We start from the raw sequence: 23,498 nt of genomic DNA, 5'->3' as shown, positions 1-23,498 counted from the left end.
TCTTTGGGGAGTCATCACTCACGAGTTACGATTTTGTTTTTTTGTTTTTCTATTTTTGTGGTGTTTTGATTTGAGTACTACTAGCATGTGTACTGTGGTAAGCATCAGTTCGCCAAGTTGTAAATAACTAAAATGAAAATTGTTAAAAAAACTAAAGAGAAACAATTTTTGTTAATCCTCACTAAGAAAAGAGAAACAATTTTCTAAAAATGGAGAAGATATACAATTCCTATACATAAATTTTTAGCTTTTTAAATTAAGAAGACTATCCTACAATTATTGAAGAAGCAGGTGGTTCAATTTTAATAGAGATCAGGAGCCAATTGTAATTATTAATAAATATGAGAGATGTAATTTAAATAAACGTAGGGAGGTGGTTCTAAAATCTTAAAATTGAGAGATTAGAAATATACTGTTCTGTTGAGAAGTGTGGTTCCTACAAACCCGCTATCATATAGTGTAGAGATAGTATATCAAGTCCTAAAAAATTATTATTAGTGTCTTTATTGGTTTCAAAAATCTAAAAAACAATTATTATAGTTTTGCCATTGGTCCAAAAAAAAAAAGATTCGAAAACCCAAACTTAAACGACACCGCTAAGTCGTTTGGATTAAGTCCCCAAACGATTTCGCCACACGGTTTAGGACTTAGTCTAAACGATATTCCACAACCGCTCAAAAGCCCAAAAACGTAACTTTATATTTTCAAAGTCCAAATCTCAAACGACTCGCCACACCGTTTGGACCAAAAACATAACTTTATATTTTTTCAAAAAAAATTAAACGCATTGCCACATCGCCGGAGACTTAGTTCAAACGTGGCCATATCGTTTGGGATTTTTCTAAATCCAAATTTGTTATTTTTTTTTTAAGTTCCCCAAAACGATTACGGCCACATCGCTTGGGACTCACCCCGCACGGTGTGGGCATGTCGTTTGAGATTTGAACTTTCAAAAAAATTTAAAAGTTCTGTTTTTCGAGCTCTTCGATTGGCATGCATGGTCGCTTGACTACGTCTTAAATTAAACCAAGTTTTTGGGACTTAAAACAACCCCACGGTCGTTGACTAAGTCCCAAATAAAGCGCTGTTTGTTTGTGATTTAAATTCAAACGACGAAGGGGTCATTTAAGTTTGGGGTTTCAATTCAATTTTTTGATTAAATGACATAATTGTAATAATTTTTTTTATATTTTTTGAAACCAATGGCACACTTTGTAATAATTGTTTTTTAATGAAGATCCGGGCCCAATACAAATCGGGTCCGTCAATAACAAATACCTTTGATTTTTGAAGATAATTATTTTTTCACGATTTTTACCTACTAAGGTATGCCTCACCAATTACGAGACCGACGCCATGGCCGCTTATCTCGACAACTCCAACAACAAACAACTCATTGCCTTAAAAGATAAAGCAAGCGCCCTAATTGCCTATTATACATAAGTCCAATAGCATTATCGGGCAGTCATACCTAATTGACTAATTGTGCAATACCATATCAAATTCGGAGGCTCAACAGCTGATAAGCTCTCAGCCACAATTATTGATTTTGGGTCGATCCCATGTTATTGATTGTGATTTAACAAAATCAGACAAATCCTCCAAACACTTAGATATCTTAAGTCATATTTTTAGTGAAAATGATTACCTATCTTTAGATAAGACTTTTTGAACCCCACACTTCCCATTTTATTAGATAGATAATCAATTTTAGTTATTTTCATAGCTCCATTTATACTGTGACACCCAACTTGCTTTTCCAAAAGTATGTTATGGTACTGTTTGTGATAATGGATTTGTGATCAATGCTGGCTGCGAATTTCCAACTACTTGGATTATTATACTGGTTAATGATATATATATATATATATGATTTCTTTGGTTTTTCAGTGGACTTTTCAAGTTTCTTGAGGAAGGGGTTTGGATTTTTAACTATAATAAATTTTAGTTACTTTCTTTTGAATACCTCACTTTGAAAAAAATAATTTAAAAATATGGAATTATAGATGCATTTGATTTGAGTGTGACTTGTCTATGTGATAGTATATGGGCATCCATACACATATGTCCATCTTGGTACATAATTAGTGACATCCCGCCACAGACAAACATTTTGTTACTAGGTGGAGCAAATATGCTAGCTATGTATTGAATCTGATTCCAACCCTATCGTGCAGGCTTTCAGTAAGATTTCAGGAACCTAAAGCCAATAAGGCTTCTCACTTGAACCTCACCCACAAGAGTTATGATTTGTGATTGGCACTTTTGCAATTGTCGTGATTTTATTTAGTGCCAATGACCATACAGCAATTTTATACTCTGCTCACTTCCTCTGCTATGCCCAGTTTTGTCAGCTGAAATTTTCAACATTTTTCATCAGCTCATCACTCAAAAAATTTCAACCCGTGGGCTTCACCATGGACCAAAACTTCGAGCTGGGCTTTACAGTCGTTGAAATATCTGGCAAAACAATCAGAGAAGGAGCTCTCACTTACATTTACATTCTTTTTATACATCTTTCTATCCAGGGGTCAGATTTTCTTTAATAAGGTCAGTCACAGCTGATACAAATCTATTTCATATACATATTTATATGTATGATTAATTTGATTGACATTTTTGTTACGTGGATGCATGCAGTGGGCAGTGGCGGAGCCAGGAAATTGAGTGAGGATGAGCCAATCCCAACCCAGCCAAGCATAAAAACAAAACTCATTTTTTTTAACTAATTATTCACAACTCTTATTTGAAATTATTATTTGTCACACAAAAATGAAAATAATCAAAATTGAATGCCCTAGTGCAACTTAGACCCATTAGTGTTGTTATGTACTAATGTCCAGATTTTTATGAATAATTTCAACAATTTTGTGCATCTACATTTCTTATTTTCTAATTATCTTAGGTGTTCTAGATATGATTAGGTTTTACTAATGTCACATAGAGTAGTGATGCAATTGTTCAAAGAGGGGCTCTATTTTTTGGTTGAAAGGGGTCGGACTATATATTGCAGAGATTATTCCAAGTTCTTCGAGAAATTATATATCGCATTTCAAAATTATTTTTACCGGATTTGCAGGTCATGAATAGTAATTTGAATTTCAATCATCATCTCTAGAATTACAAATTAATCATTAGGTCTAGTATAGGTTCAGAATTACAAATTAATCATCATCTAAAGTTTTCAAGGTACATTTTTTATATATTGTTGAACATACTAGTTTTGTTTATAGGATTCTGCTTAACTTGATTGTGCGTTTGCAGATTATGAAGGTTGAAGAGGGAATGACTTTAGATATGTAAGCATCAAACAAATCCTTCTTCATTATTAGAATGTAGTTTAAGATAATAAGCACGGGAAATCGGTCGGGGATTAATTGCATATAATGGACCGATTATATAGAATAAGATTTTTATTATCTGATAATTGATATGAAAGGGTAGTTTCATGAATTGAATTCTAATTTTGGTGTTCAGATACACTACTTCAGTTATCCCAATTGGTGCAATGTTTGTGATGACGCTGTGGCTGGGGAGCACTGCATATATGTATATTTCTGTTGCATTCGCACAAATGTTGAAAAGCTATCAGTATGTTTTCTCCAAACTCAACTACCCCTGTATAGCTATGTGCCTATGTTATTACCTTTTTAATGTAAGTATGTACGCGAGTCAAATCTGTCCATGTAAGTATGTCCAAGTGCCCCTGCGTCAGCTGGGGTAATTGTTACATGGCTAGAGATTGAAGTATCCCAACCTTCACACAGTCTGAAGTGTTCTTCTTACCTGTATACAGCCATTTCTTGGGGCAAATGTTCATAATGTAAGCTTTCAAATGTGCAGTGCCTGTAGCGGTCTTTATTCTTGAGTAGCAGCAGGACTTTTGGAACTTATGAGCTGCAGAATGTTTTTCATAATGTCGTTGATCAGTTTTGGCGTTCTTGTTGCTTCATATGGAGAAGTAAATGTTAACTGGATCGGGGAGTGGTTTACCAAATGGGAGGTGTTGTTGGAGAAGCGTTGAGGCTAATTTTCATGGAGATATTTGTGAAAAGGAAGGGTCTCAAACTAAATCCTATATCTGTAATGTACTATGTCAGTCCGTGCAGGTATGTGTAGAACTTTCTTTCATAAGTTTGATTTCCAGCTCCTTACGTGAAAAGCTGCCTCCATGACAAAATATTGTTTTCTGCAGTGCTCTATGCCTCTCTTCATCCCATGGATATTTCTAGAGCTGCCAAAGATGAATGCTTTTAATGGGCCATGGAGTTTTCAACCTCCTTGTGCTGACCCGCCCTCAATTCCCCACACTGAATCTATCGGTGTTCCTTGTCATCTCACACACAAGTGCATTGATTTATTCGTGTCGCGGGAGTTGTCAAGGATTGCGGTTGTCCTACTGTCAGCCCTTCTGTTTGCTGGACACAAAGCTAACTGTTATAAACCTATTTGGTTATGGAATTGGTAAGTAACCATATCATTTCTAAGAAATATAGCTGTTGCTGTAGAACCAGATTCAGTTTGCTTCCCTGTCTCTTCAAGCCTTAGCAAAAAGAGACCAAATAACAATAAATTTAACACAATAACATATATTTTGCAAATAAGTGTGCGTACCCTGGTGTGATTAAGGCCGTGCTTGGAGAAAAAATGGCAATGCTTTCGAATTGGTCTTTTAAAAACATTGGCAACTATCGAAACTAATGCTCATACCAGTTCAATAACCCACAGATCGGCATTTATAAAAGCCTCCTCAATGCCTTCTTTACTACACTTGAATCTTTGCTACTTAGCAACATCCCATCTTGTAATGTTGCAACACATTCTTTATACAGCTCCTCCCTAATGCATATATAGAATCAGAAGATGCAAATAAAATCCAAATCAACTGAAAAAAACAAAACAACCAAATTCAAAATTCCAATCAATTGAAACCAAAACAAGACTAAATTTCTGAATCTCCACGAAAAAATCAACACAAATTCAATTTATCACGTGGATAAATTGAACAACAAATTATTTAAAATCTTTAAAAAGCGCTACTAGTGAGGAACATAAGATGCATTAGTTGTATAATGAGTACTAGAATATATAGATGTCCTTCCTACCGGTTTCTTGTATTGATCTTCTGTCTAATAAAATGAATCTGCTTATTACAAAATGGCCCGAACTTCATGTTTTTTTTCCCCTTTGGTAAGTGAACAACAAAACACATGTATACAGGACTTGCTACTGATCAAACCACAACAATACATCTAATCTATCTCCAACTAAGATGTAAATGACTTCGAGTTATATCACCATAAAAAAAAGTTGTATGGTCACATGCAAAGAAGGGAACAAGTAAAAAGACATGATCCCCCTCCCACAACCACAAACAAATCGAAAAACAAAAAGTAAAGATAAAAATAAAAGCAATTTCAGTTGCAACTACAATATTTGGAAGTAACAAAAAAAACTTCTAAAAAAAAGAAAAAGAAGAAGCCAATACAAACATGAGGGTATTTGAGCATACCAATACTGACCTCCATCTTCATCAAGTTTAATTCTTTTGATTCTGATGTTCATTTCCGCATGCTCAACCCTGTGATTTGGCTTTCACTTCTATCTCAGAATCCTGCTCCGAAACAACTTGTCGGAGGAGAGGAAACACTCCGTGTAGCAAGTAGAGGAGCTGCTGAAGTTTGTCATTTGGATTGGGTTCCTCGCAGACTGTACACAAATATTATGTTGGTATTCTACAAAAAAAAAATACAAGAAAGTAAAAAGTAACAGATCGAAACAAAAAGGCAAATGCCATACCACCTGTTATATTCCATACAGAAACCAGAATTTTCAAATAAACTCATTATATAGTTGTACACAAAATTATTATTTAGCAATAAAATTCAGAAAAAGTGACAATCTTTATATACACTTTTTGAACTGTCGAAATTCCCATTTCAAAACTCTTGATCTTCTAGGTCCTAACAAATTACATTTAGGGAGTTACAACTGAAACTGAAAAGAGTAACGATCGAGAGCACAATTGTTATCAATTCATCAAAACAACACATCCAATTACGAAAATTTCAACTACTGTATATTAAAAATAGATTTCTAGTTAATAGATATCATTAATTATTTACAGTTCTAAATACCAGTTGTTGGTGACGTTTTTGTGCAATTGGAACAAAAGACGACAGCACGGGTGTTGTCGGTTACGCTGACATTGTTGACACATTAGACTCCCACCGCTGAGTTTTACCCTTACCAAAAGAAGTTCCAATACTATTTGTGACAATCCCTGCAAAAAACGAAAACAAACAAATTCAATATTTCAATCAATTGAAACCAAAACAAGACTAGAATTTCTGATTCTCCACTAAATCAATTTGAATTTATCGGTTGATAAATTAAACAACAACATCAGCATGACCTATTATCTATCAAATTATTTGAAAATCTTTAAAAACGGCAACAAATCAAACAAAATCCTAAAAAGAAAAAAAGTTTCTGTTGAAAAGCTTGAAACTACGGATGAACATGACACATACCTTGATCGAAAGGGTTTTCAGTGTAGAAGCAGGTTATCGAAGCAGAAAGGAAAACCAAGCCAAGAAGCGAAGATTTTCGAGAAAAAGATCATTTCAACCCACCCTTCGAAAGAGATGTTCAGGACGTGGGTAATCTCCCCACTCGAGTGAATCCCACCATTTTCTGCTTCCATAGATTGATTTGAGAGAAGGTGGGGCTGACTGATGTTCTCGGTTGAACAGAGGGAGCCTTTTCAATTCAGGACAATTTTCTACTTGAACTGCCTGAAGAGAGTCACAAACCATCACGCCCTTCCAAATGCTATTCAGTTTCCGTAGATTCAAGAAATTCAATGCCTTCAACCTTGGGAGTGCGACAGTATCATCAATTTCAGATGGTTCTTCTTCTTCTACAATTAGTTCCTCCAATTCTGCACAATTCACTACGCAGATCTCTTCCAGGTATTGAAAGTGTTGTAATAACCTAGTTGAAAACAGGCGGTCCAGTTTGACACTGTCAATATAAACATCCTGCCAAGAGTTGCTGTACATGAATAGCTGACTCCAATTGCTCTTCAGTTTTGGTAATCCTATTAAGTTCAGATTATGTAACCTCGGGAGTACTGGAATGGCACCACTCTCATCTCCATCCGCTACCACTAGCTCCTCCAATTGTTCACAATCCCCCACGGTGATCTCTTCAAGGTTATGAAGCTGTTGAAGCAACCTAGACGAGCATAAAACTTTGATATTATCACAATTCCTGATATCTAACCTCTTCAAACAAGGAAAAGCTCCGTGTTGGAAGGGCAACTCTGATAACCTTGAGATTTCATTGAAATGTTCAACTTTAAGATATTGAATGCTTTTCGGAAGTCGGAGGGCATTGCAAGGAATACCCTTTGAGTTGGACAAACATAGACTTCTCTCCTGGGGCTGACTTTCGTAATAACCTGTTTCTATTTCCATATCAATAAAATACTTTTTTAACTTTTCAAAGTTTGTAAATTCACCGTAGGAAATAAAGTCCGACAGCTCGTGAAATTTGATTGTAAGATTCTCCAAGTGTGTCAGGCTTGAGAGTTCCTGCACGAAATCTCCCACTCTTTCTCGCGCATACACATATTTCGGTTCTATTCTCACCAAGGACAACTCTTCAAGTAAGGACAACTTGGATATCAATCCTGGAGGGATCATTTCTTTCAATTTACTATTGTCACTGAGATTAAGGCTTCTGAGGTTGACCAACATTTCCATCCCATGAGGCAGTTCTTCTATGGCAGAACTTGTGAGCTTCAACACTCTCGATGGATGAAGCTTTTGATAGAGAAGGCACTCTAACTAATTTCCAACATTCAATTAAGAGTAAACCACGAAGATTCACCAAATCGAGAAAGTGAATCTGCAATTCACTCAATAAGAGTCCCGGATAAATCGAGAACCGTCCGACTAATCATGTCCATAAAAAATCAGGGCACAACCTGTTTCAGTCGTGAATTCATAAAAAAATCGGGCACAAAAGCTTTTTGATCTAGATGAATAGTTCTTTCCGAAAGCAAAGATCAATGTCAAGAGTTTTGGGCATTTGAATAATTAAAATATTTTCTATTCCACTTTCCATAAACGAAACCCTCTCAAGATCTTCCGACCAATCATCTTCATGCGGTACTTTTGTTGATGAAAGCCCAGTTCTGACCATGAATTTAGGTTTTGTTTTCGTGATGTAAAGAGCCATATCCCTAATCAAATCATGCATTTTAACAAGGTCCCTATCAACTTTAAAATGAAGACTACCTTTTAAAGAAACTTCTTCTAGCATGCAACAACCCTTTAGTTTATTCAGTATAACACGGCCACGACGCATTTCATCTTCTTTGCTCGATCCCTCGACTAACCCTTCCATAACCCAATACTCAATCAACTTACTAGTGTCGATTATATAATCTTCAGGATACAATGCACAATATAAGAAACACTTCTGGTGGTTTTCCTTTAGTTGATCGTAACTGAATTTCAGACGCTGAATGACTTTCTCCTCCATGGCCATGTTCAAACTTGTAGATTCTCGCAGATCTGATAATGCAACTCGCCACTCATCAATATCACCAACATCTTTGCTTCTCATAGCTCGCCCAATTGTGATGATTGCAAGCGGCAAACCACAACACTCTGCAACAACTTCTTTTGCAATCTCTTCCACGTCGGGAACAAGCTCTTCACCGACATTTACCGAACACAGTTCCCATGTTTAGCCCTTAGAGAAAGCTGTTCAACTTTGACATCTTTCTGGCACAACATCCCTCTGCACACTTCCAATGATCTAGTAGTTAATACTATCTTGCACCCATTGTATGTTGTAGGTTCGGGAACTCCAAGATCTAGTAAATCAAATGCCTCCCACATGTCGTCTAGGATAAGCACAAACTTTCCCTTTCTACGCAATGCATTTAGCAACATTGATGACCGTGTAGCTTCATCTTGTTCAGCAGAAAGATCCAATGTGACTTTCTTTGCAATCTCGCTTTGAAGTTTTTGAGCATTAACATCTTTGGATACAGTGACCCACAGAACCCTTTCGAAGCGGCTTTGTTGTTGCAAGAGTCGATTATTGATGTTCTTCATTAAAGTGGTTTTGCCCACGCCACCCATCCCATAGACACCAATTTTCTGAAATTCATCACCTAGTAAACATTCCCAAACCATCTCCAAGTTCTTCTCAGCAGTAGTTTTACCAATCAGTCTTGTTGTTGCCATCTCCATTCCTATCTCTTGAACAAAAACGCTAATGCCCTCATCTGAGAACCGACCAGCATTTAAGAGATTAGTCATCTCGTCAATCAACTTGAGCATTTGTTTTCCCAATTTCGCTCTTGAAGAACAATTAGGTAAAACTCCACTTAGGCAACTGTTCGGTACTTGGGCTTGGGTTTGCACCACATCTACCTCGGATATAACACCATTGGCTGTATTCAACCAGTTTTCTACAATACTTGTGCGCGCCTTTCCTTCCCCCTCCGCAATCAACAGTTTCGCTTTTACATCGTTTACTTGGGCAATCAATTCTTGTTTTCTGTCTCTCAACGACTGAACTTCTTCTTTCGAACTTTTAATATACTTACACTTCTCTTCCAGTGACGCGTTCATGCTGTTACACCCACAACTCAATATGGTTCCAATAGCTGCTACAAGGATCTCCATTCCTGTCATTACAACGCATTAATTACTTGTTAAGAGATAGTCATCATTGGATTTTATCAGTAGAATTGGTTAGCTCAGATTTCAAATAAGTGATGGATCAAGAGTTTAAGTTTGCAAAACATGGTTATGTTGTTAACCTTTAACAATGAATGACAATTAAAAAACAAGAGTAATAATCAAGTGTATAATAGCAACTAACAATGAAGAAGAAAATTTGTAAGAAACTGACCTTATATATAATATAATTGATCGAGTGATGTTAAGCTGAGCACTAGTCCGAGATCGACAAAGAAGTTATGGAAAACTCTCTCTACTGTTTGTGATGAAATGAAAAAAACCAACAACTCTGTTTCTTCCTACAGTCAATAAAGAGAGAATGTGTGAACCACAAATATCTTATCTTACATAGTGTATTATCAGGTCTCTACTTTTCTTTCAAGTCTTCTTCCTTTGCGCGTGGTGGTGGGACTGGTGGGTCTTCCATTATTGAATGCTATGTTTGATACTTTGGTAAGACCACTTCTGTTGTTGACTTGCTTCCTACGTAACTTCATTTGAATTTTTGATCATCCGATTTTCTGTTTTTGCCGACATAAAAAATGCAAATTTCATTACAAATGTGATTAGTGCGAATTCATTATGAATGGTGTAAATATTGTACAAAGTCTGGTCCGGAATTAACATCGGTTTAATGGTAAACTAAGTAGTAAAAAAATAAAGAAGCCAACTCTGTTTCTTCACACTAGAGAAAAGAGAGTAGTTTGCTTAGCTTGCACGCAGCATGATGTGCTTCCACGTCAAAAAAGGTTTACTACCACTAAGTAAAGCTTTGTCCCATATTCCCTTACCACTAACTAAAGCTAAAGCTAAACACACTTCCCTTTCTGCTACTTCTTTACCAGGAGAATATAAGCTACTCCACAGGTTGACTATTTTTTCGGTTTCTTCCATTTTGCAAAATATTTGACTTAGCTATGATTGTTATTTGCATTTTGTTAGTTAAAATAGTTAAGAGAACTTTGTTTTCTGATCATGTTGAACAATTTATTCCCAGGGGATGCCAAATCTTGTGGAAGGAACCAATTTATACACTCTTTGATTCCTTTTGCCTCACAACTTTGCCCAGAAAATCGAGTTTTTTGTGCTTCTGTTGTTCTGTTAGCCATTAGGTATCAAGCGCATAGGTATAATAACCGTATAAGAGAGAACAAATTGAAAATGCAACATCACTCGTATCTTATCTGATTAATGAAAAAATTCATTAAGAAGTCACACAGCTGCAGAGATTGGTTGTACTGTTGTACCCTTGTTCTAATACAGAGTTTATCACCACAGAAAAGGATTGATAATTTTCTACTAATAGGCTCTCTGTAAGGGCGCAGGCACCTTTCAAAAAGCTAGATCCCTAGGCTTATATTGAGCACTGAATTTTGTGAATATAATTTGCATGTTATTAACATACATGCTCCACTTTTGAAACTTTAAGCTAACGTATCAGCGGTTCTTAATCCTTTCTTCAACAAAATGATTTAACAACTAGCATAAAGAACAAGGTGTAATGAAGAGTTTGAGAAACATAGTTGATGAACAACCGTTTGTGGTCTCACAAGAATATGAGAAAGAGATGTATAACTAATCGTTGAGTTTATTTTTGGCGTATCATCTTCAACGACAATAAGTTTTGAGGCCCACATGTATTTACAAGTTATGAATGTGATACTCATATATATACACAGATTGCTGATAACTGTTGAAACTTATAAAGAAAGAAAATATGTCACCCATATTCCTAGTGAAACAATAGAAATAGTTGCAAAAGCTTGGCTTAGTTCCCATACAAAATTTTGTTGCTGAGGTACCAAATTCTCCCAGTCTGTCCTCCTATATGCACCAGTATTTGCAGATTTAAGGAAGCAAAAGAGCATATCAAACACAATGACAGAAAGGATAATAAAAGAGCATATCAAACAAATAAAACATAGCATATATGTATCACATGTTGATTCCAAATCTTATAGGTCAAATTTGATATGATATGTCAAGAAGGACACATACCTTACTATTAAAGCAGCAGAAAACAGAATTAACCTATGGCTTGTAAGGAAACAGCATTATTTTGCCCAACTTAAGTTCAAGTTCAAGGTTAAAGTAGCATGCCACCTACTTGTCGACAGTGATTGGTTTGTGAATCAGTGCTGGAATCTCACCTGAAGTAGCTCACTTCTTGTCAGTCGTAATCTATCTCTAAGAGTTAAAAGGGAACTAGCAAAGCCCCTCAGGTAAACATGGCAAAGAACTTCACCATTAGTAAACCTATAGCCATTGATACTGATTACAACAAATACGGGTATCCTTTACTTTCTTTACTGGCTCCAGCCTAGCATTGCATTAGATCTCATTAAAAGTTGACCCTGCATGAGTGCATGGGTACCGCTGAACTCAAACCAGTAGGTGAAGACGAGGGGGAGGATACTTCTGCAAACCGGGAAACATTTTGCCATGTCCCGTGTTGCAGTTGCAGGCAGCTAGGTTTACAAACCTGAGAGGGTTATTTACCTCTTAAGCTATCACAGTTGAATATGTTCCACAAGAACAACAATTGAGTTGTGGTGACCTCGGTTTAATTACTCAGTAAAATAATGTAAATCCTGTCCTTCTCTGTTACTTCTCCATTTCAGAAAAGGATGCCTTAATTCGTTGTAAAACGAATTATAAATAAGGTGACCATAACAAGCGAGTGAAATTCTATAAATGCAATTGAGAAATGAGGACATACCCCAAATCGGCTATGATGATGCTAACATTATCTTGTGACCGTTGATCCTGCAGAGTTTTATGATGTTGTAGTGAAACCGTCTAAGTAGAAATATCACTTGATATGTACAAAAGACAACTAATCATCAGGGATAAAAAGTACCAGAGCTGCATGTGCCAGAGCTTCACAAGCACGCTGAAAACAGAAGAAAGGAAAATAACCAGAAGAATGGAAATTGAGTAAGATTCAGCAGGATCTTGAATCTGATATAAGAATTTGAGATTTGGAGCATGTATTATGCATATCTGGATCCAATTGGACCACTATTTTAGAATGTACCTGAACATTTCCATGTTCTCGAAGTTGATTCCTGACAAATGTTACTGCATCCAAGCTGAAACATCAAAACAGGAAAGAAAAAGTTGGTTAGTATTTGTTAGTTGGAGCTTCGAACCATTAACAAATGATAGACGAGGAATCCATTATGTTTTAGGTTGGGTTACTATGCCGAAAAGATAAAATAAGAATGAAGCCACCCAGCTAACCTGTTCACATAATCCCATAGGCCATCAGATGCTAACAATAAAAATTCAGCATCAGATGCAAGAGCTACTTGATAAATGTCTGGAGATGCTGTAACAAGATCTCCTTTGAACTGAACTCTATTACAATACAAAATGAATTAACAATCAATGGAGAAAATTCTAATCAGGAAGTTATGTATGTAACTGTAAACAATTAAATTAAAACGTAGCCTCAGTTATTAACAATACCGAGAAACAAATTTTGAGGTCCATCTTCCCACCTCAACTCCTTGCACCAGCATTCTTTTTAGAAAGAGAACACATGAGGCCCATCAGAATTCAAAAAAATTTAACGATCAAAGATAATCCAAAAACTTAAAAAAATCATGTGTAATCACTAAGATGAAAAGGGAAGAAAGGAAAGTACAAGACACGAACTCATTCTTCTTTGTCTTGAACCGCAAGTCACCGAAAGCACGGGAAACAGAGATATCTCCACATACTCTTCCATTCACAATCTATTTCAGTAGATAAGTACCATTACAAGGAGTGATAATTGGGATAAATCACTGAACAACAGATAACAAATCTCAGACTATTAATGAATCTAATCAGCTGAAATTAAAAAGCATAAGCTAGTAGCTATTGCTGTCAAACCATGAACTATTCAAACTGAACAGGATGTTTAGTGAAGTTCTTTCTACAAAGAGAACAACTCATTCAGGTAAAACTTCAAAGCATATTACTGTTTTCAGAGTAGAAAGTTTGAATTATGAAACGGTTACTCATTCTGTTTATATCCTTTGTTACATGTAGTGATTCACTATTAGCTTTCTACCGAAAGAACATCATAGGGAAGTAAAATGTCTGGTTTGAACTCCAATACAGGATGAGAGAGCTTCCATTGCCCTACAGCATCAGAATTTTTTTTATGGGAAGTGTAAGAAGGATCCCCTTAAAATATTAGAAAGGGTAAGAGACACGAAATATCATTTGGTGCATGCCACTGACTGGATGTGTCCTCTGTATATAGTGCATTACTTGTATTGATCTTATTTTAATTAAGCAGATAATTCCCCAATATATGAATAAGATCTGCAAAGTAGACGCTTGAATAACCCATCTTTTTTTTAGTAATATGTATTTCCGACTTGAAAGTACATGATAGTGTGATACAATAAGCTCTATGAAAATGAGCATCATTCATCATCTAAGTAGATTTCAAGCGGATAGGTGCCTTAAGCAATTAAGCATCAAAAATAAATAAGGTGCTTCAAAGTATGGGAGTCAATTGAGATGTCTAATCACATTTATGGAGGCGTCAGAATCACCAATGGAAACATATACATATAAAAGGTAAAATGAAATAGGAATGTAAAAACACACCCATCCACCTGCTTCTCTGATTCTCCTGATCTCTTGAAGAGAAACCTTGTTGTTTCCATAAGGGCGATGAGGGTTGGTCAGTACTTCTGCTTTGCCAGAATGGGAGAGAACCTACATTATCGAGTCAATTAAGCATGAAGGAATTTATTGAAGGTACTTTTTAAACTTCATCAGTTTTTAAGGAAGTCATATATGTCTGTTAAGTATTGAGAAAGTAAGATTTGTACCACACTTGAGTCACCAACATGAGAAACAATTAGCATAACATTTCTAAGAAATATAGCTGTTGCTGTAGAACCAGATTCAGTTTGCTTCCCTGTCTCTTCAAGCCTTAGCAAAAAAGAGAGACCAAATAACAATAAATTTAACACAATAACATATATTTGGCAAATAAGTGTGCGTACCCTGGTGTGATTAAGGCCGTGCTTGGGAAAATAAATAGCAATGCTCTCGAATTGGTCTTTTAAAAAACATTGGCAACTATCGAGAACTAATGCTCATACCAGTTCAATAACTTCGTATCGGCATTTATACAAGCCTCCTCCAATGCCTTCTTTACTACACTTGAATCTTTGCTACTTAGCAACATCCCATCTTGTAATGTTGCAACACATTCTTTATACAGCTCCTCCCTAATGCATATATAGAATCAGAAGATGCAAATAAAATCTAAAGCGGCTTATATGATTTTGATCTTTCCTTCATGAAAAAAGAAGAAGCAGAGGGATATAAATTAAAATCCCACAATTCAACATGGGACTATCATTCTATCAAGAAACTGCTTATAAATTAATTTGGCTTATATTTACTGGTAAAATCTCGCTAAAATCACAAAAATCATAAATAGGCTTAAAACAAATAATTAGTATTTCTTTTTCCAATCAACTTTTTTCTTCCCAAGATTGCTTAACAAACAGAATTATGCAGTTTCACTAATATGTTATCTATAATCTCAAAAGCATATACAGCTTAAGAAAGAATCTATGTAACCTGAGAAACTCGACAGATGAAAAACCAGTATGGCCATCAAAAACAGCAGCAAAAGAGAAGCCACCAATATCACCATCCGATCGAACAACAACATCGTCTTCCTTTTCTTCCCTTGCACCTTGTAACCGAAAAATATTCTTGAGTTTCGCCTACAGACACACAGCTACAAATTTGGTACCTCATGTTACTAATATTCTTGAGCATAGGCCACCACTACAATAAATCAGGGATCGAATACGATTAGACATTTAGACCAACATTTGGTTGGTAAAGTTTTTGAGACTTGTGGCAACAGACCCAGGTTAAAAACCTGCTAGGCTTGCTAGCACCACAATAGAAATCTCAAGTGTGAACTCATACCCGACTAAGAAAATAGAAACATCGAATGCCAATTCATACCCATCTATTAACACTCCTGATCACAAGGACTTTTATACCCCGTCATAATATGTTTTCCAATTAGAATCCAACACAGATTCTGATTGAAAATCAAACAGATCCCTACCAACTTTTTCACTACACTCCACTTAAGACACCCCTACCAGTGTTCCACTATTACTGAGACAGCAACTTGATTGTCACAAAGAAACTTACCATAGTTGAGAATGAGAATTAAGATGCATTTTTCTCTATGGATCCCTTTAAATCCCCTGGTCAGATGGGCTTCAACCCTTGTCTATTAAATCTTGATGGGACCTTATATCCATATTAAGGGAGATTTTCATCCAGCCTTCTCCCAATTGGACTTCAGTATGGCAAGTCGACATCATTCATAAAATTAACTCTTGCTATAGAACTGTGGAAGCCACCGACAGTCTTCCTACTATAGGCATGTCTAGTGTGTTTCTTGTCAAAAGCTTGACTGAAAATTGAACACCAAACATAACCTTATCATTTTTCTTTATGTTGTACCTTCTATCGCCTGAGAGGCTGAGACATTTGGATTGACATAAAATCAGTAATTTTTTGTTCTAAGGATGCTCTTATAGATTCAAAAATACTACTATACACAACAAATTGAGACATTTTTAAAAATCTCAGCCATTGCTATAAAAAAAATTATATTATTATCTTGTTTCCCCAAAATAAACAAACATTCCACTTCTTACTAATTGATAACAAAAAGATGTAATCCTTGTCACCAATTGGTCTTGAGTTGGATGCTCCAAAGTTTAAAAAATCTAAAACAAACAAATCAAACCGATCAACAACTTCCAATTAGTTTCCTTGGATACCAGTAGACCCTAATGAAACCCATAGGAACAGATTAAATGCAATCAATTGGATCAATACAAACAAGAAAGGCAAGAGGATAATTGTTTTAGTATAACAAAACCAATTAGAAATAGATAGATCATATCACCATGAGGTTCTAAAAACAGCATTTATGCGGTAGAATTTTAGGCTTTTAGCAGTCATCGAGTTATACTTGATTAGACAGATCATTATATAGCCTAAGAAAATGAACACTGGACAGCTAACTAACCAGCCAGAATTGAGTAAGAAACAGACCTGCTTGTACAGATCAGCCTCGACAAGTGGATTCAAGTGTTTCTCCAAAATATCTCGAACAACTGCCTTTTCGTTATCATCTCTTAACCTTTCAGCTAAGAGAAAATAACCATCTTTTGCCAGATCTTCTTTTGATATTCCAAGTTCCTGGAAACGATTAGCCCATCGAAATAAGTCCCGCGGAGTTATAAAACCATGTTTTCCAGCAAAAGCTGCTCTGCCTATGCAACTGTAAATCTTTCATTACATCAACCATTTTTTTTTGCATATTTCGCCGGAATTTTACATCTCTTTTCCAAAATTGTGCATAACTCATCTTCTGGAATTTCATCGACATGGATCTCCACAAAACGATTGCGGAAAGCTCGGGAAAGAATTTTACGTCCCGCGTAGAATGTAGGGGGATTTTGGGTGGCAAAAAGCATAAAATCTGGATGAGCCTTGATTGTCTCCTGCAGCTCAGGTACAAAGAGCTCTCTGTTGTCGTCCAACAAGCGGTTTAGTGCTTCCAAAACATCTGATGGTGCGAGATTGAGCTCATCCAAGACTATCCAGCATCCACTCTGAACAGCCTTAACCAGTACACCTTCCTGAAACACAAGCTTCCCGGTAGCATCAGTAACACTATAGATTGATGTTCGACACGTCATGTAATGAAGAAGGCATCTCAAAGCTACTGAAGTGAGTCGAGAGAGATTATACCAAGACAGTAAGTGGTTGACCAAGCCTTCTCGCCAAATTCTGTACAAGGGTAGTCTTCCCAGTACCAGTTTCACCAACCAAAAGAACAGGCTCATTGTGCTTAACAGAACATGCAATCTTCTCAAGAATATGTAATGAACTAGGAATATCTACAAAAGGTCTTGTTTGGTTATGTACCTGAGGGAAACATATAAAGATATTCAAACAGAAAAAGAATAAGAATAATCCAAGGAATCATGTTCAAATTCAAAGCTTAAATATAACACATACCACATTTCTACTCCAATTCAGGGTAATTCGACCAATCTGAAATCCAGATGGCAACTCCTACAGATTTAAAGAGGTAAAACCTAAAGTAATGAAGCAGAAAGATGAAGCAATAAACTCAAAAACAGATAATCACGATATAGAGTATAGACCTGAACTGAAGGCTTATGACGGGGATGTAAAGTTTCTATTTCTAAGGCCGATACTCCCCAGATTTTCGCAATTTCTTTCATTATGATCAACCGATTTACACAAGAAGCCGAGGAAGCTGCAAATATATCTACAGCCTGGACAACAAAAACCTACTCATTAGGGACAAAATAGCAAATATAAGTAGTTCTTTGTCGCAAAATGAGCCACAAGTATCCCACCTCAACATAAATGATTTTACGTTCGTGGCCAGACAAACTATGTCCCAGAAATCCACGATTTACATTTTCCAAAAACATATAAATATGACAAGAAGAACACGGCTAAACCATGATCTTTGTCGTCAATTGATAGACTCTACATGATGCTTTCTAGAACAACGGTAACTGAGTAGCTACCTCAATGTGTTTAGTTGAATTCCATAAGACAAAGCCTAAGAAAGCAAGCTGATGCAAAAGCTAAAGGAAAAACGTTCCCAAGTTGGTCTACAGCACTTGGCATATTAGTAGTACATCAACCATAGAAACCTTGCCTAGTAAAAGCCATAATCATCCGTTTTCTTGCTTCTTCCTCATCAGCATAAACTTGTTGGGACGGTAGATGCAATCAAAGCCAAAGATAATTAATCAGTAAGTAAAATTATTCATTTCTTCGTAATTAGAACAATTCCATTTAGAAATAAATGATTATAATCATAACATAATTATTAACCTTCCGAGGACTGACATAATATTCAAGGATTTCATCTTCTGCAGGATCGCTTTCAAGTGGTTTCATACGATTACCTCAATTTCGTTCTGGAAGTGGACTACACTTCCATTTTGGCTTGTTGGACTAGTTGTTGTTGTTGAAGAAGATCTAGGAAACTCATCAGTGGCGGGAAGAAAAAATAGCGAAACCAGACTTGGTAGACTTGAAAAACTAAGAGATCATTGTTAAGGTTCAGGTCGCCATCGCCATGTTTGTAAAAAATGATTAGAGAAAGGGAAAAGAAAAAGAAAAAAGAAAAACGCAAACCTTATATCTTTAAAACTACGCTGGTGTCCTTACTTGATGTGTTTGGTATAGACCGTTTTGTTATCTTAAACGGGGCAAATTTGGAAAGAAAAAAAGGACCGAAAATAAAGGATGCGGTCCGGTCCATATATTTTAGCGATGAGAAAAAAAGAATCAGTGGAAAAAGAGATAAACCCGGGATGATGAAGCCCAAGTAGTAACAGAGCTTCCATAATCCTTACATCATTTTTATCACGGACCTTGGGGATGAAAAGTTTTAGTAATAATAATAATAGAGCAAGCCTCATAGCAGGGGATCAATCAACATTGGGAAGAGGGATGGAGAAGAGAAAGATACAGAGGCAACTACTGCTCAGGACATCCACACCAATATGTCACCCCATCGATTCCACAAACCGGGTCAGTTGTAAAACAATTCACCGGACAAGATTGGTCGTGGGCCTTTTCTAAACCCGATGGGCAGAGATCATCGCCGCTGGTTGGTAATTTAACATTGGAGAGACTTAAGATGAATAAAAATATGAAGAGAAGGGTTAAAGTGTGCATTTTTTTTTTTTTTGTGTCAAGTGTCAAGTGTGAAGAGAGAGTTTTGGCAAGCAAGCTTTGAAAAGAATCAAAGAATCAAAGCTTGCTTTCAAACCCTGTGTGAAACAATGTTTGTTCGGTGGTGGATTCGTTCAACTGCTTTTTTATTATTCTTCCTATGTATTGCATGCTGGCAGTTACTAATTCCAATTTGTTTTATAATGGTTGGACTTTGTCTGCCATTTTACTGTTGGTCTAGTGGATACAAAACACAAAGGCTAAAAGCAGACAGCAAATTGGTTCGATTACGTGCCTGACACTTAATTAGGTGGCACTGGAGCTACCTTATACTTGGTTACGCTGCCATCAGAGTAGTAATGCTTGAAAGAACTTATCAAGACTGATTATAATTTCCCTGCTGGGAACGAAGCTGAATTTTGAGAACAATTTATCCAAATATAAAGAGAGAAACATTGAGGATACAATGTCAATACAATTGTTGCACATATATTCCGATGGAAATTAAGCTCTTTTGATATCAATTTCCTAGTATGTGTAACAGAATATCACCACTAATAAATGAGTTTCGTGTTCACTGGTATAGGATTCTACCTAATCCATGTATGAAGCAGCAGCAAACAGTCAAAATGTTAATACAAAAAAGGAGCTAATTCTTCCACACAACCAGGTTGTTGGTGTCTAATGTACTTCTTGCGCCTGATATTTTGAACTCCTTCCATGTTGACTACTCAGAAGTGACTGGGAATGCTCCGTCTACGCCTCCCTGTTCAATGTAAAATATTCAGATGTAAGGTTGATTGTACATGAAATTCGTAATCCAGGTACATATAATAATATGCTTATGAGGCCGGCTACTGTGTGTACATGAAGCTGGGAGTTGTAGACAGCCTCTAGCATCTTGCTAAAATGACTTGACGTAATGCAAGTGTTTCCTTTGTTCAACAATAATGTTCTAAAGTGCATTGATGCAACTTATTAACATGCTTTTCTGCACCTTCCACAATTCTCCTCTATGGTCATCTCTCACATAATAATATGCCTCAGTACCATAGCATTACCTCTCAAACCTATGCCTAAGGAGCTTTTTCAGTTTTAACTACATGATCATGACATTTACATGTTGGACAACTAGAATTAGTTCCGTTTATCACTTTATTCTGACAAGTGGAGCAGAATTTAGCTGTTACAATTCTTTTTAGTCTTTTAGATGGTCAACTGAAAGAAAAATGATAGAGAGAAGCTTACCAGCAGAGCTCTTGGTCCAAAGGACTTGAGGATCGATTGTCGTGAGGTGTTCGTCATCAAGGCGCTTCCACGTTCTGATGGACTTCACTGTTCCCCAACCCTTTGTCTCTGTCTTTTCCAGTGTCGCAAGGACTACTCTAGCCCTTCTATCCCACCCAGCCTGACCATAAGCATGGTACCCGAACCCCCAGCATAGCAAAGATGGTATCTTGCCACAGATGTCATTAACGTGATCATGGCCAATGAAAACAGCCTTTGTATCCCCTGCTTCTAACATGGTTGTAAAGAAGCCCGAGTTGATTGAAGGCAAACTAATGCCCTCTTGTTTCACACCAGTGAAGTTTGTTGAGTCAAAGCTAGCAAATTCTGGCAGTGGGATGTGGAAGTAAACAAGCCCTGGTGCAGATCCTGTTTGAGCTTCTGGTTTCGTCATGTACGATTTCTGTAGAAAACATAAAAATAAAATGATTCAGTCCAGATTCCTAAAACCATTTTTTAGATCTGGGTTACTGTGCTGGCGCGTATGGAAAAACCTAGGCAAGTTGACAACAACTCCCACTGACTTCACCAAGCTAGGCGGCGCCTGCTTACTGCAGTAGACAGCTTTGCTTTAAGAGTGAACAGTGAACTTGATTTAAACCTTTGGACACGAATCAACAGGGAAATTTCTTCATGAGTCAACAGGGAAATTGCTTTAAACAATTAAACTTTTGCCAGGGTTCCCATTGAACACGATATACTGGAGAGAAAGTCCACTACTAATACCGTTCCAATTATTTGTATGCATGTCTCCTATGATTAATTTGTGTCATTTTCAGTTGCTTGACCTGAAAGTTAAGTTTACCGTGTGTTTGGGGGACTCTAATTTCCCATCTGGTGGGGAGAAATTTTAATTGGGTCATCATCTCTAGTGTGTGTGCGTGTGGGTGGGGTGGGGTAGGGGTGGGGTGTTAATACTAGTTAACCCAATTAATTTTCCTATACTTACAACTTTATTTCCCTAAACCCCTATATCCCCCATTTCCCCACTGGTAATTGATCCCAATACCACTGATTCACCTAATTCCCAAGAATGACCAGTAGTCATTGACACATTCACCAAAATATAAAAGTTGATTGTAATGATGTGTACTACTATGTCAGAGTTTCTTCAGTTATAAATTTTGATCAAAAAAATTGTCTAGACCTTTTATAATAAGCATGAGAATCATTACACGTTTGATACGAAATATGAAAAGACAAGAAATATTGAAGAGAACATTCCCCAGGGTGCACCAAAGCCTGATATACATGATGAAAGTGGGTGGTTTGAAGGAAAAAGTCTTTCAACAAATGCAGTGTAACATATTAATGCTTTGAGAAAGGTAGATTGCTCAAAGATTGTTAGAATGTAGGGGAAGCTGCCTAGAGAAACCAAGCACATTATTTCTCTTAGGAATTGCTCTCAAAGAGACTGGAGAGCATCTAGTACTGTTTTTCTTTCAGGCATGCTTGGAATTGCTCCCTTAACTTGAACACAAAGAGATGCTGCAGCAGCTGCAATAACAGCACAGTAATTTTGTGAAAACACGAATAAGATCAAAACAAAAGAATGAAACAGAACAGAAAAGCAGTGCAATACCAGCAAATCTCATGCATTCCTCTTTGGACTTGCCCTCTACTAGTGCAACAGCAAAAGCAGCAGTAAAAGTATCACCAGCACCAGTTGTATCAATAACTTCTGCGGCAGCAATGATGGGTTGCCTGATTGCTTCCTCTCCGCCTTCTATGAATAAGGCTGGCCCTTTCTCACCGAGTTTCACCAGGACCTGCTTGACACCCTAAGAATAAAGATGTTCAAATGAGAAGTAGTTAGAATAAAACAATTTATTGATCTGAAGTGTGGATCACCGGGAGAATGTAGAGAATGTACAAAAGTTTAGATGTTCATATAGAAAACTGACCATTTCATGGCACTTTAACACAGCTTGACTTATTTCACTGAAGCTTCGTGTTGGCATTCTGGTCAAATGTTCCCGTTCAGTTTCATTTGGGCTAAGTATATCGACAAAACAAAGTAATTGTACTGGGATTTCGCCCTCCATTCCCCAGCATCCATAATTACTTGAACACCTGCATCCCGTGCAGCCTGCAGGTACACACGATTAAGTACTAAATCAGAAATCTGTGCACTTATGACGACTTGCCCTCGGTTCATGAAGATAAACGGAAGAACTGCTTCTTTTAATAGAAGTATAACCTTCTTCACAAAACACGCAAACACCAACTGAGCATTTACCATTATATATATTCATTCTTAAAATGAGTTCCTTCATTGTTTTGTTTAAGATTACGCAGTGGTCAGAAAACGAGAAAATAATAGAAAGTGAAAAAATGCAGCACCAAGTGCAGTGGAGAGTCTAGTTGGCCAGTCAAGAACTTTTCTTTTCGCAGCTTCACCTGTAAATAAAACGTGGTGACAATGCAGAAAGTAGAAATTAATAATCAAGTTACTGTCAAAGATTCTACGACCTTTTGATTACTTTAGTTCTTAGGCAAATCAGTGTCTAGCTTTTCAGGAATTTAGATTGAAAGGTACCATAGAGGCGATCTTGAAGAGATCCATTCGACATGAAGGGGTAGACAAGTATCTGTTGATCACTTTCAGAACAGTATCCAATAAGCGGAACCAAATTCTCATGCCACATAGCTGAC

At 36.8% G+C, this 23,498-nt stretch overlaps 5 protein-coding genes and 1 pseudogene across 8 annotated transcripts; 1 reads left to right on the top strand and 5 right to left on the bottom strand.

The window, feature by feature from the left end:
• The first annotated feature begins 85 nt into the window (after window positions 1-85).
• LOC147496086 (putative sugar phosphate/phosphate translocator At3g14410) lies at window positions 86-4,472 on the top strand (annotated as a pseudogene).
• Window positions 4,473-4,729: 257 nt separating this feature from the next.
• On the bottom strand, window positions 4,730-10,219 carry LOC147496085 (putative disease resistance protein At5g43740). 4 transcript variants are annotated; one of them, XR_015197954.1, is made up of 5 exons: window positions 9,940-10,219; window positions 6,534-9,712; window positions 6,251-6,283; window positions 5,523-5,709; window positions 4,730-4,839 (listed from the first exon to the last, which is right to left on the bottom strand). XR_015197954.1 is itself a non-coding variant. In XM_086564859.1 (2 exons), exon 2 carries the CDS (start codon window positions 9,708-9,710, stop codon window positions 8,739-8,741), a length of 972 nt encoding a protein of 323 aa, XP_086420985.1. In that variant the 5' UTR covers window positions 9,711-9,712; window positions 9,940-10,211; the 3' UTR covers window positions 7,349-8,738. The 4 variants fall into 4 exon arrangements, 1 of the variants encoding a protein (XP_086420985.1); XR_015197953.1 differs by having other exon boundaries at window positions 4,746-4,839; window positions 5,513-5,709; window positions 6,138-6,283; XR_015197955.1 differs by lacking the exons at window positions 6,534-9,712; window positions 9,940-10,219 and having other exon boundaries at window positions 6,138-6,510.
• Window positions 10,220-11,337: 1,118 nt separating this feature from the next.
• LOC147496084 (protein phosphatase 2C 57-like) lies at window positions 11,338-17,527 on the bottom strand. Its single transcript, XM_086568525.1, has 13 exons — window positions 17,213-17,527; window positions 16,878-17,114; window positions 15,366-15,514; window positions 14,879-15,007; window positions 14,603-14,705; window positions 14,376-14,486; window positions 13,428-13,507; window positions 13,239-13,292; window positions 13,011-13,127; window positions 12,805-12,859; window positions 12,628-12,660; window positions 12,487-12,533; window positions 11,338-11,591 (listed from the first exon to the last, which is right to left on the bottom strand). Exons 1-13 carry the CDS (start codon window positions 17,525-17,527, stop codon window positions 11,468-11,470), a joined length of 1,554 nt encoding a protein of 517 aa, XP_086424651.1. The 3' UTR covers window positions 11,338-11,467.
• Window positions 17,487-18,368, bottom strand: LOC147496083 (midasin-like). The gene is made up of 4 exons (XM_086564860.1): window positions 18,218-18,368; window positions 17,999-18,133; window positions 17,850-17,906; window positions 17,487-17,756 (listed from the first exon to the last, which is right to left on the bottom strand). Exons 1-4 carry the CDS (start codon window positions 18,293-18,295, stop codon window positions 17,574-17,576), a joined length of 453 nt encoding a protein of 150 aa, XP_086420986.1. The 5' UTR covers window positions 18,296-18,368; the 3' UTR covers window positions 17,487-17,573.
• Window positions 18,369-19,973: 1,605 nt separating this feature from the next.
• LOC147496082 (putative inactive purple acid phosphatase 29) lies at window positions 19,974-21,566 on the bottom strand. Its single transcript, XM_086568166.1, has 3 exons — window positions 21,338-21,566; window positions 20,805-21,246; window positions 19,974-20,322 (listed from the first exon to the last, which is right to left on the bottom strand). Exons 2-3 carry the CDS (start codon window positions 21,235-21,237, stop codon window positions 20,288-20,290), a joined length of 468 nt encoding a protein of 155 aa, XP_086424292.1. The 5' UTR covers window positions 21,238-21,246; window positions 21,338-21,566; the 3' UTR covers window positions 19,974-20,287.
• Window positions 21,567-22,236: 670 nt separating this feature from the next.
• LOC147496081 (ribokinase-like) lies at window positions 22,237-23,160 on the bottom strand. The gene is made up of 3 exons (XM_086569434.1): window positions 22,748-23,160; window positions 22,426-22,624; window positions 22,237-22,340 (listed from the first exon to the last, which is right to left on the bottom strand). The coding sequence occupies exons 1-3, from the start codon at window positions 22,886-22,888 to the stop codon at window positions 22,249-22,251; spliced, it is 432 nt and encodes a 143-aa protein (XP_086425560.1). The 5' UTR covers window positions 22,889-23,160; the 3' UTR covers window positions 22,237-22,248.
• Between the last annotated feature and the right edge of the window lie 338 nt (window positions 23,161-23,498).

Source organism: Coptis chinensis, chromosome 6, assembly GCF_015680905.1.
Source record: "Coptis chinensis isolate HL-2020 chromosome 6, ASM1568090v1, whole genome shotgun sequence".
In the NCBI taxonomy this organism is placed as follows: domain Eukaryota; kingdom Viridiplantae; phylum Streptophyta; class Magnoliopsida; order Ranunculales; family Ranunculaceae; genus Coptis; species Coptis chinensis.
The sequence above is the reverse complement of the archived record's forward strand: the minus strand, read 5'-3'. Positions and strand labels throughout refer to the sequence as shown.

What these genes read in the sequence shown, in the direction of transcription:
- LOC147496085 (XM_086564859.1), bottom strand. Translation starts at nt 9,710, where the DNA reads ATGGAGATCCTTGTAGCAGCTATTGGAACCATATTGAGTTGTGGGTGT.
- LOC147496084 (XM_086568525.1), bottom strand. Translation starts at nt 17,527, where the DNA reads ATGACGTGTCGAACATCAATCTATAGTGTTACTGATGCTACCGGGAAG. An exon ending in ATGTTGGTGACTCAAGTGTG is followed by an intron (nt 14,487 to 14,602) that starts GTACAAATCTTA and finishes TCGATAATGTAG; the next exon opens with GTTCTCTCCCATTCTGGCAA. An exon ending in TCAGAGAAGCAGGTGGATGG is followed by an intron (nt 13,508 to 14,375) that starts GTGTGTTTTTAC and finishes CTACTGAAATAG; the next exon opens with ATTGTGAATGGAAGAGTATG.
- LOC147496083 (XM_086564860.1), bottom strand. Translation starts at nt 18,295, where the DNA reads ATGTTTTTGGAAAATGTAAATCGTGGATTTCTGGGACATAGTTTGTCT. An exon ending in GTAAAATCATTTATGTTGAG is followed by an intron (nt 18,134 to 18,217) that starts GTGGGATACTTG and finishes TTTGTTGTCCAG; the next exon opens with GCTGTAGATATATTTGCAGC. An exon ending in TGAATTGGAGTAGAAATGTG is followed by an intron (nt 17,757 to 17,849) that starts GTATGTGTTATA and finishes TGTTTCCCTCAG; the next exon opens with GTACATAACCAAACAAGACC.
- LOC147496082 (XM_086568166.1), bottom strand. Translation starts at nt 21,237, where the DNA reads ATGACGAAACCAGAAGCTCAAACAGGATCTGCACCAGGGCTTGTTTAC. An exon ending in TTGGACCAAGAGCTCTGCTG is followed by an intron (nt 20,323 to 20,804) that starts GTAAGCTTCTCT and finishes TACATTGAACAG; the next exon opens with GGAGGCGTAGACGGAGCATT.
- LOC147496081 (XM_086569434.1), bottom strand. Translation starts at nt 22,888, where the DNA reads ATGGAGGGCGAAATCCCAGTACAATTACTTTGTTTTGTCGATATACTT. An exon ending in TGTTAAAGTGCCATGAAATG is followed by an intron (nt 22,625 to 22,747) that starts GTCAGTTTTCTA and finishes CTTTATTCTTAG; the next exon opens with GGTGTCAAGCAGGTCCTGGT. An exon ending in GGAATGCATGAGATTTGCTG is followed by an intron (nt 22,341 to 22,425) that starts GTATTGCACTGC and finishes CTGTTATTGCAG; the next exon opens with CTGCTGCAGCATCTCTTTGT.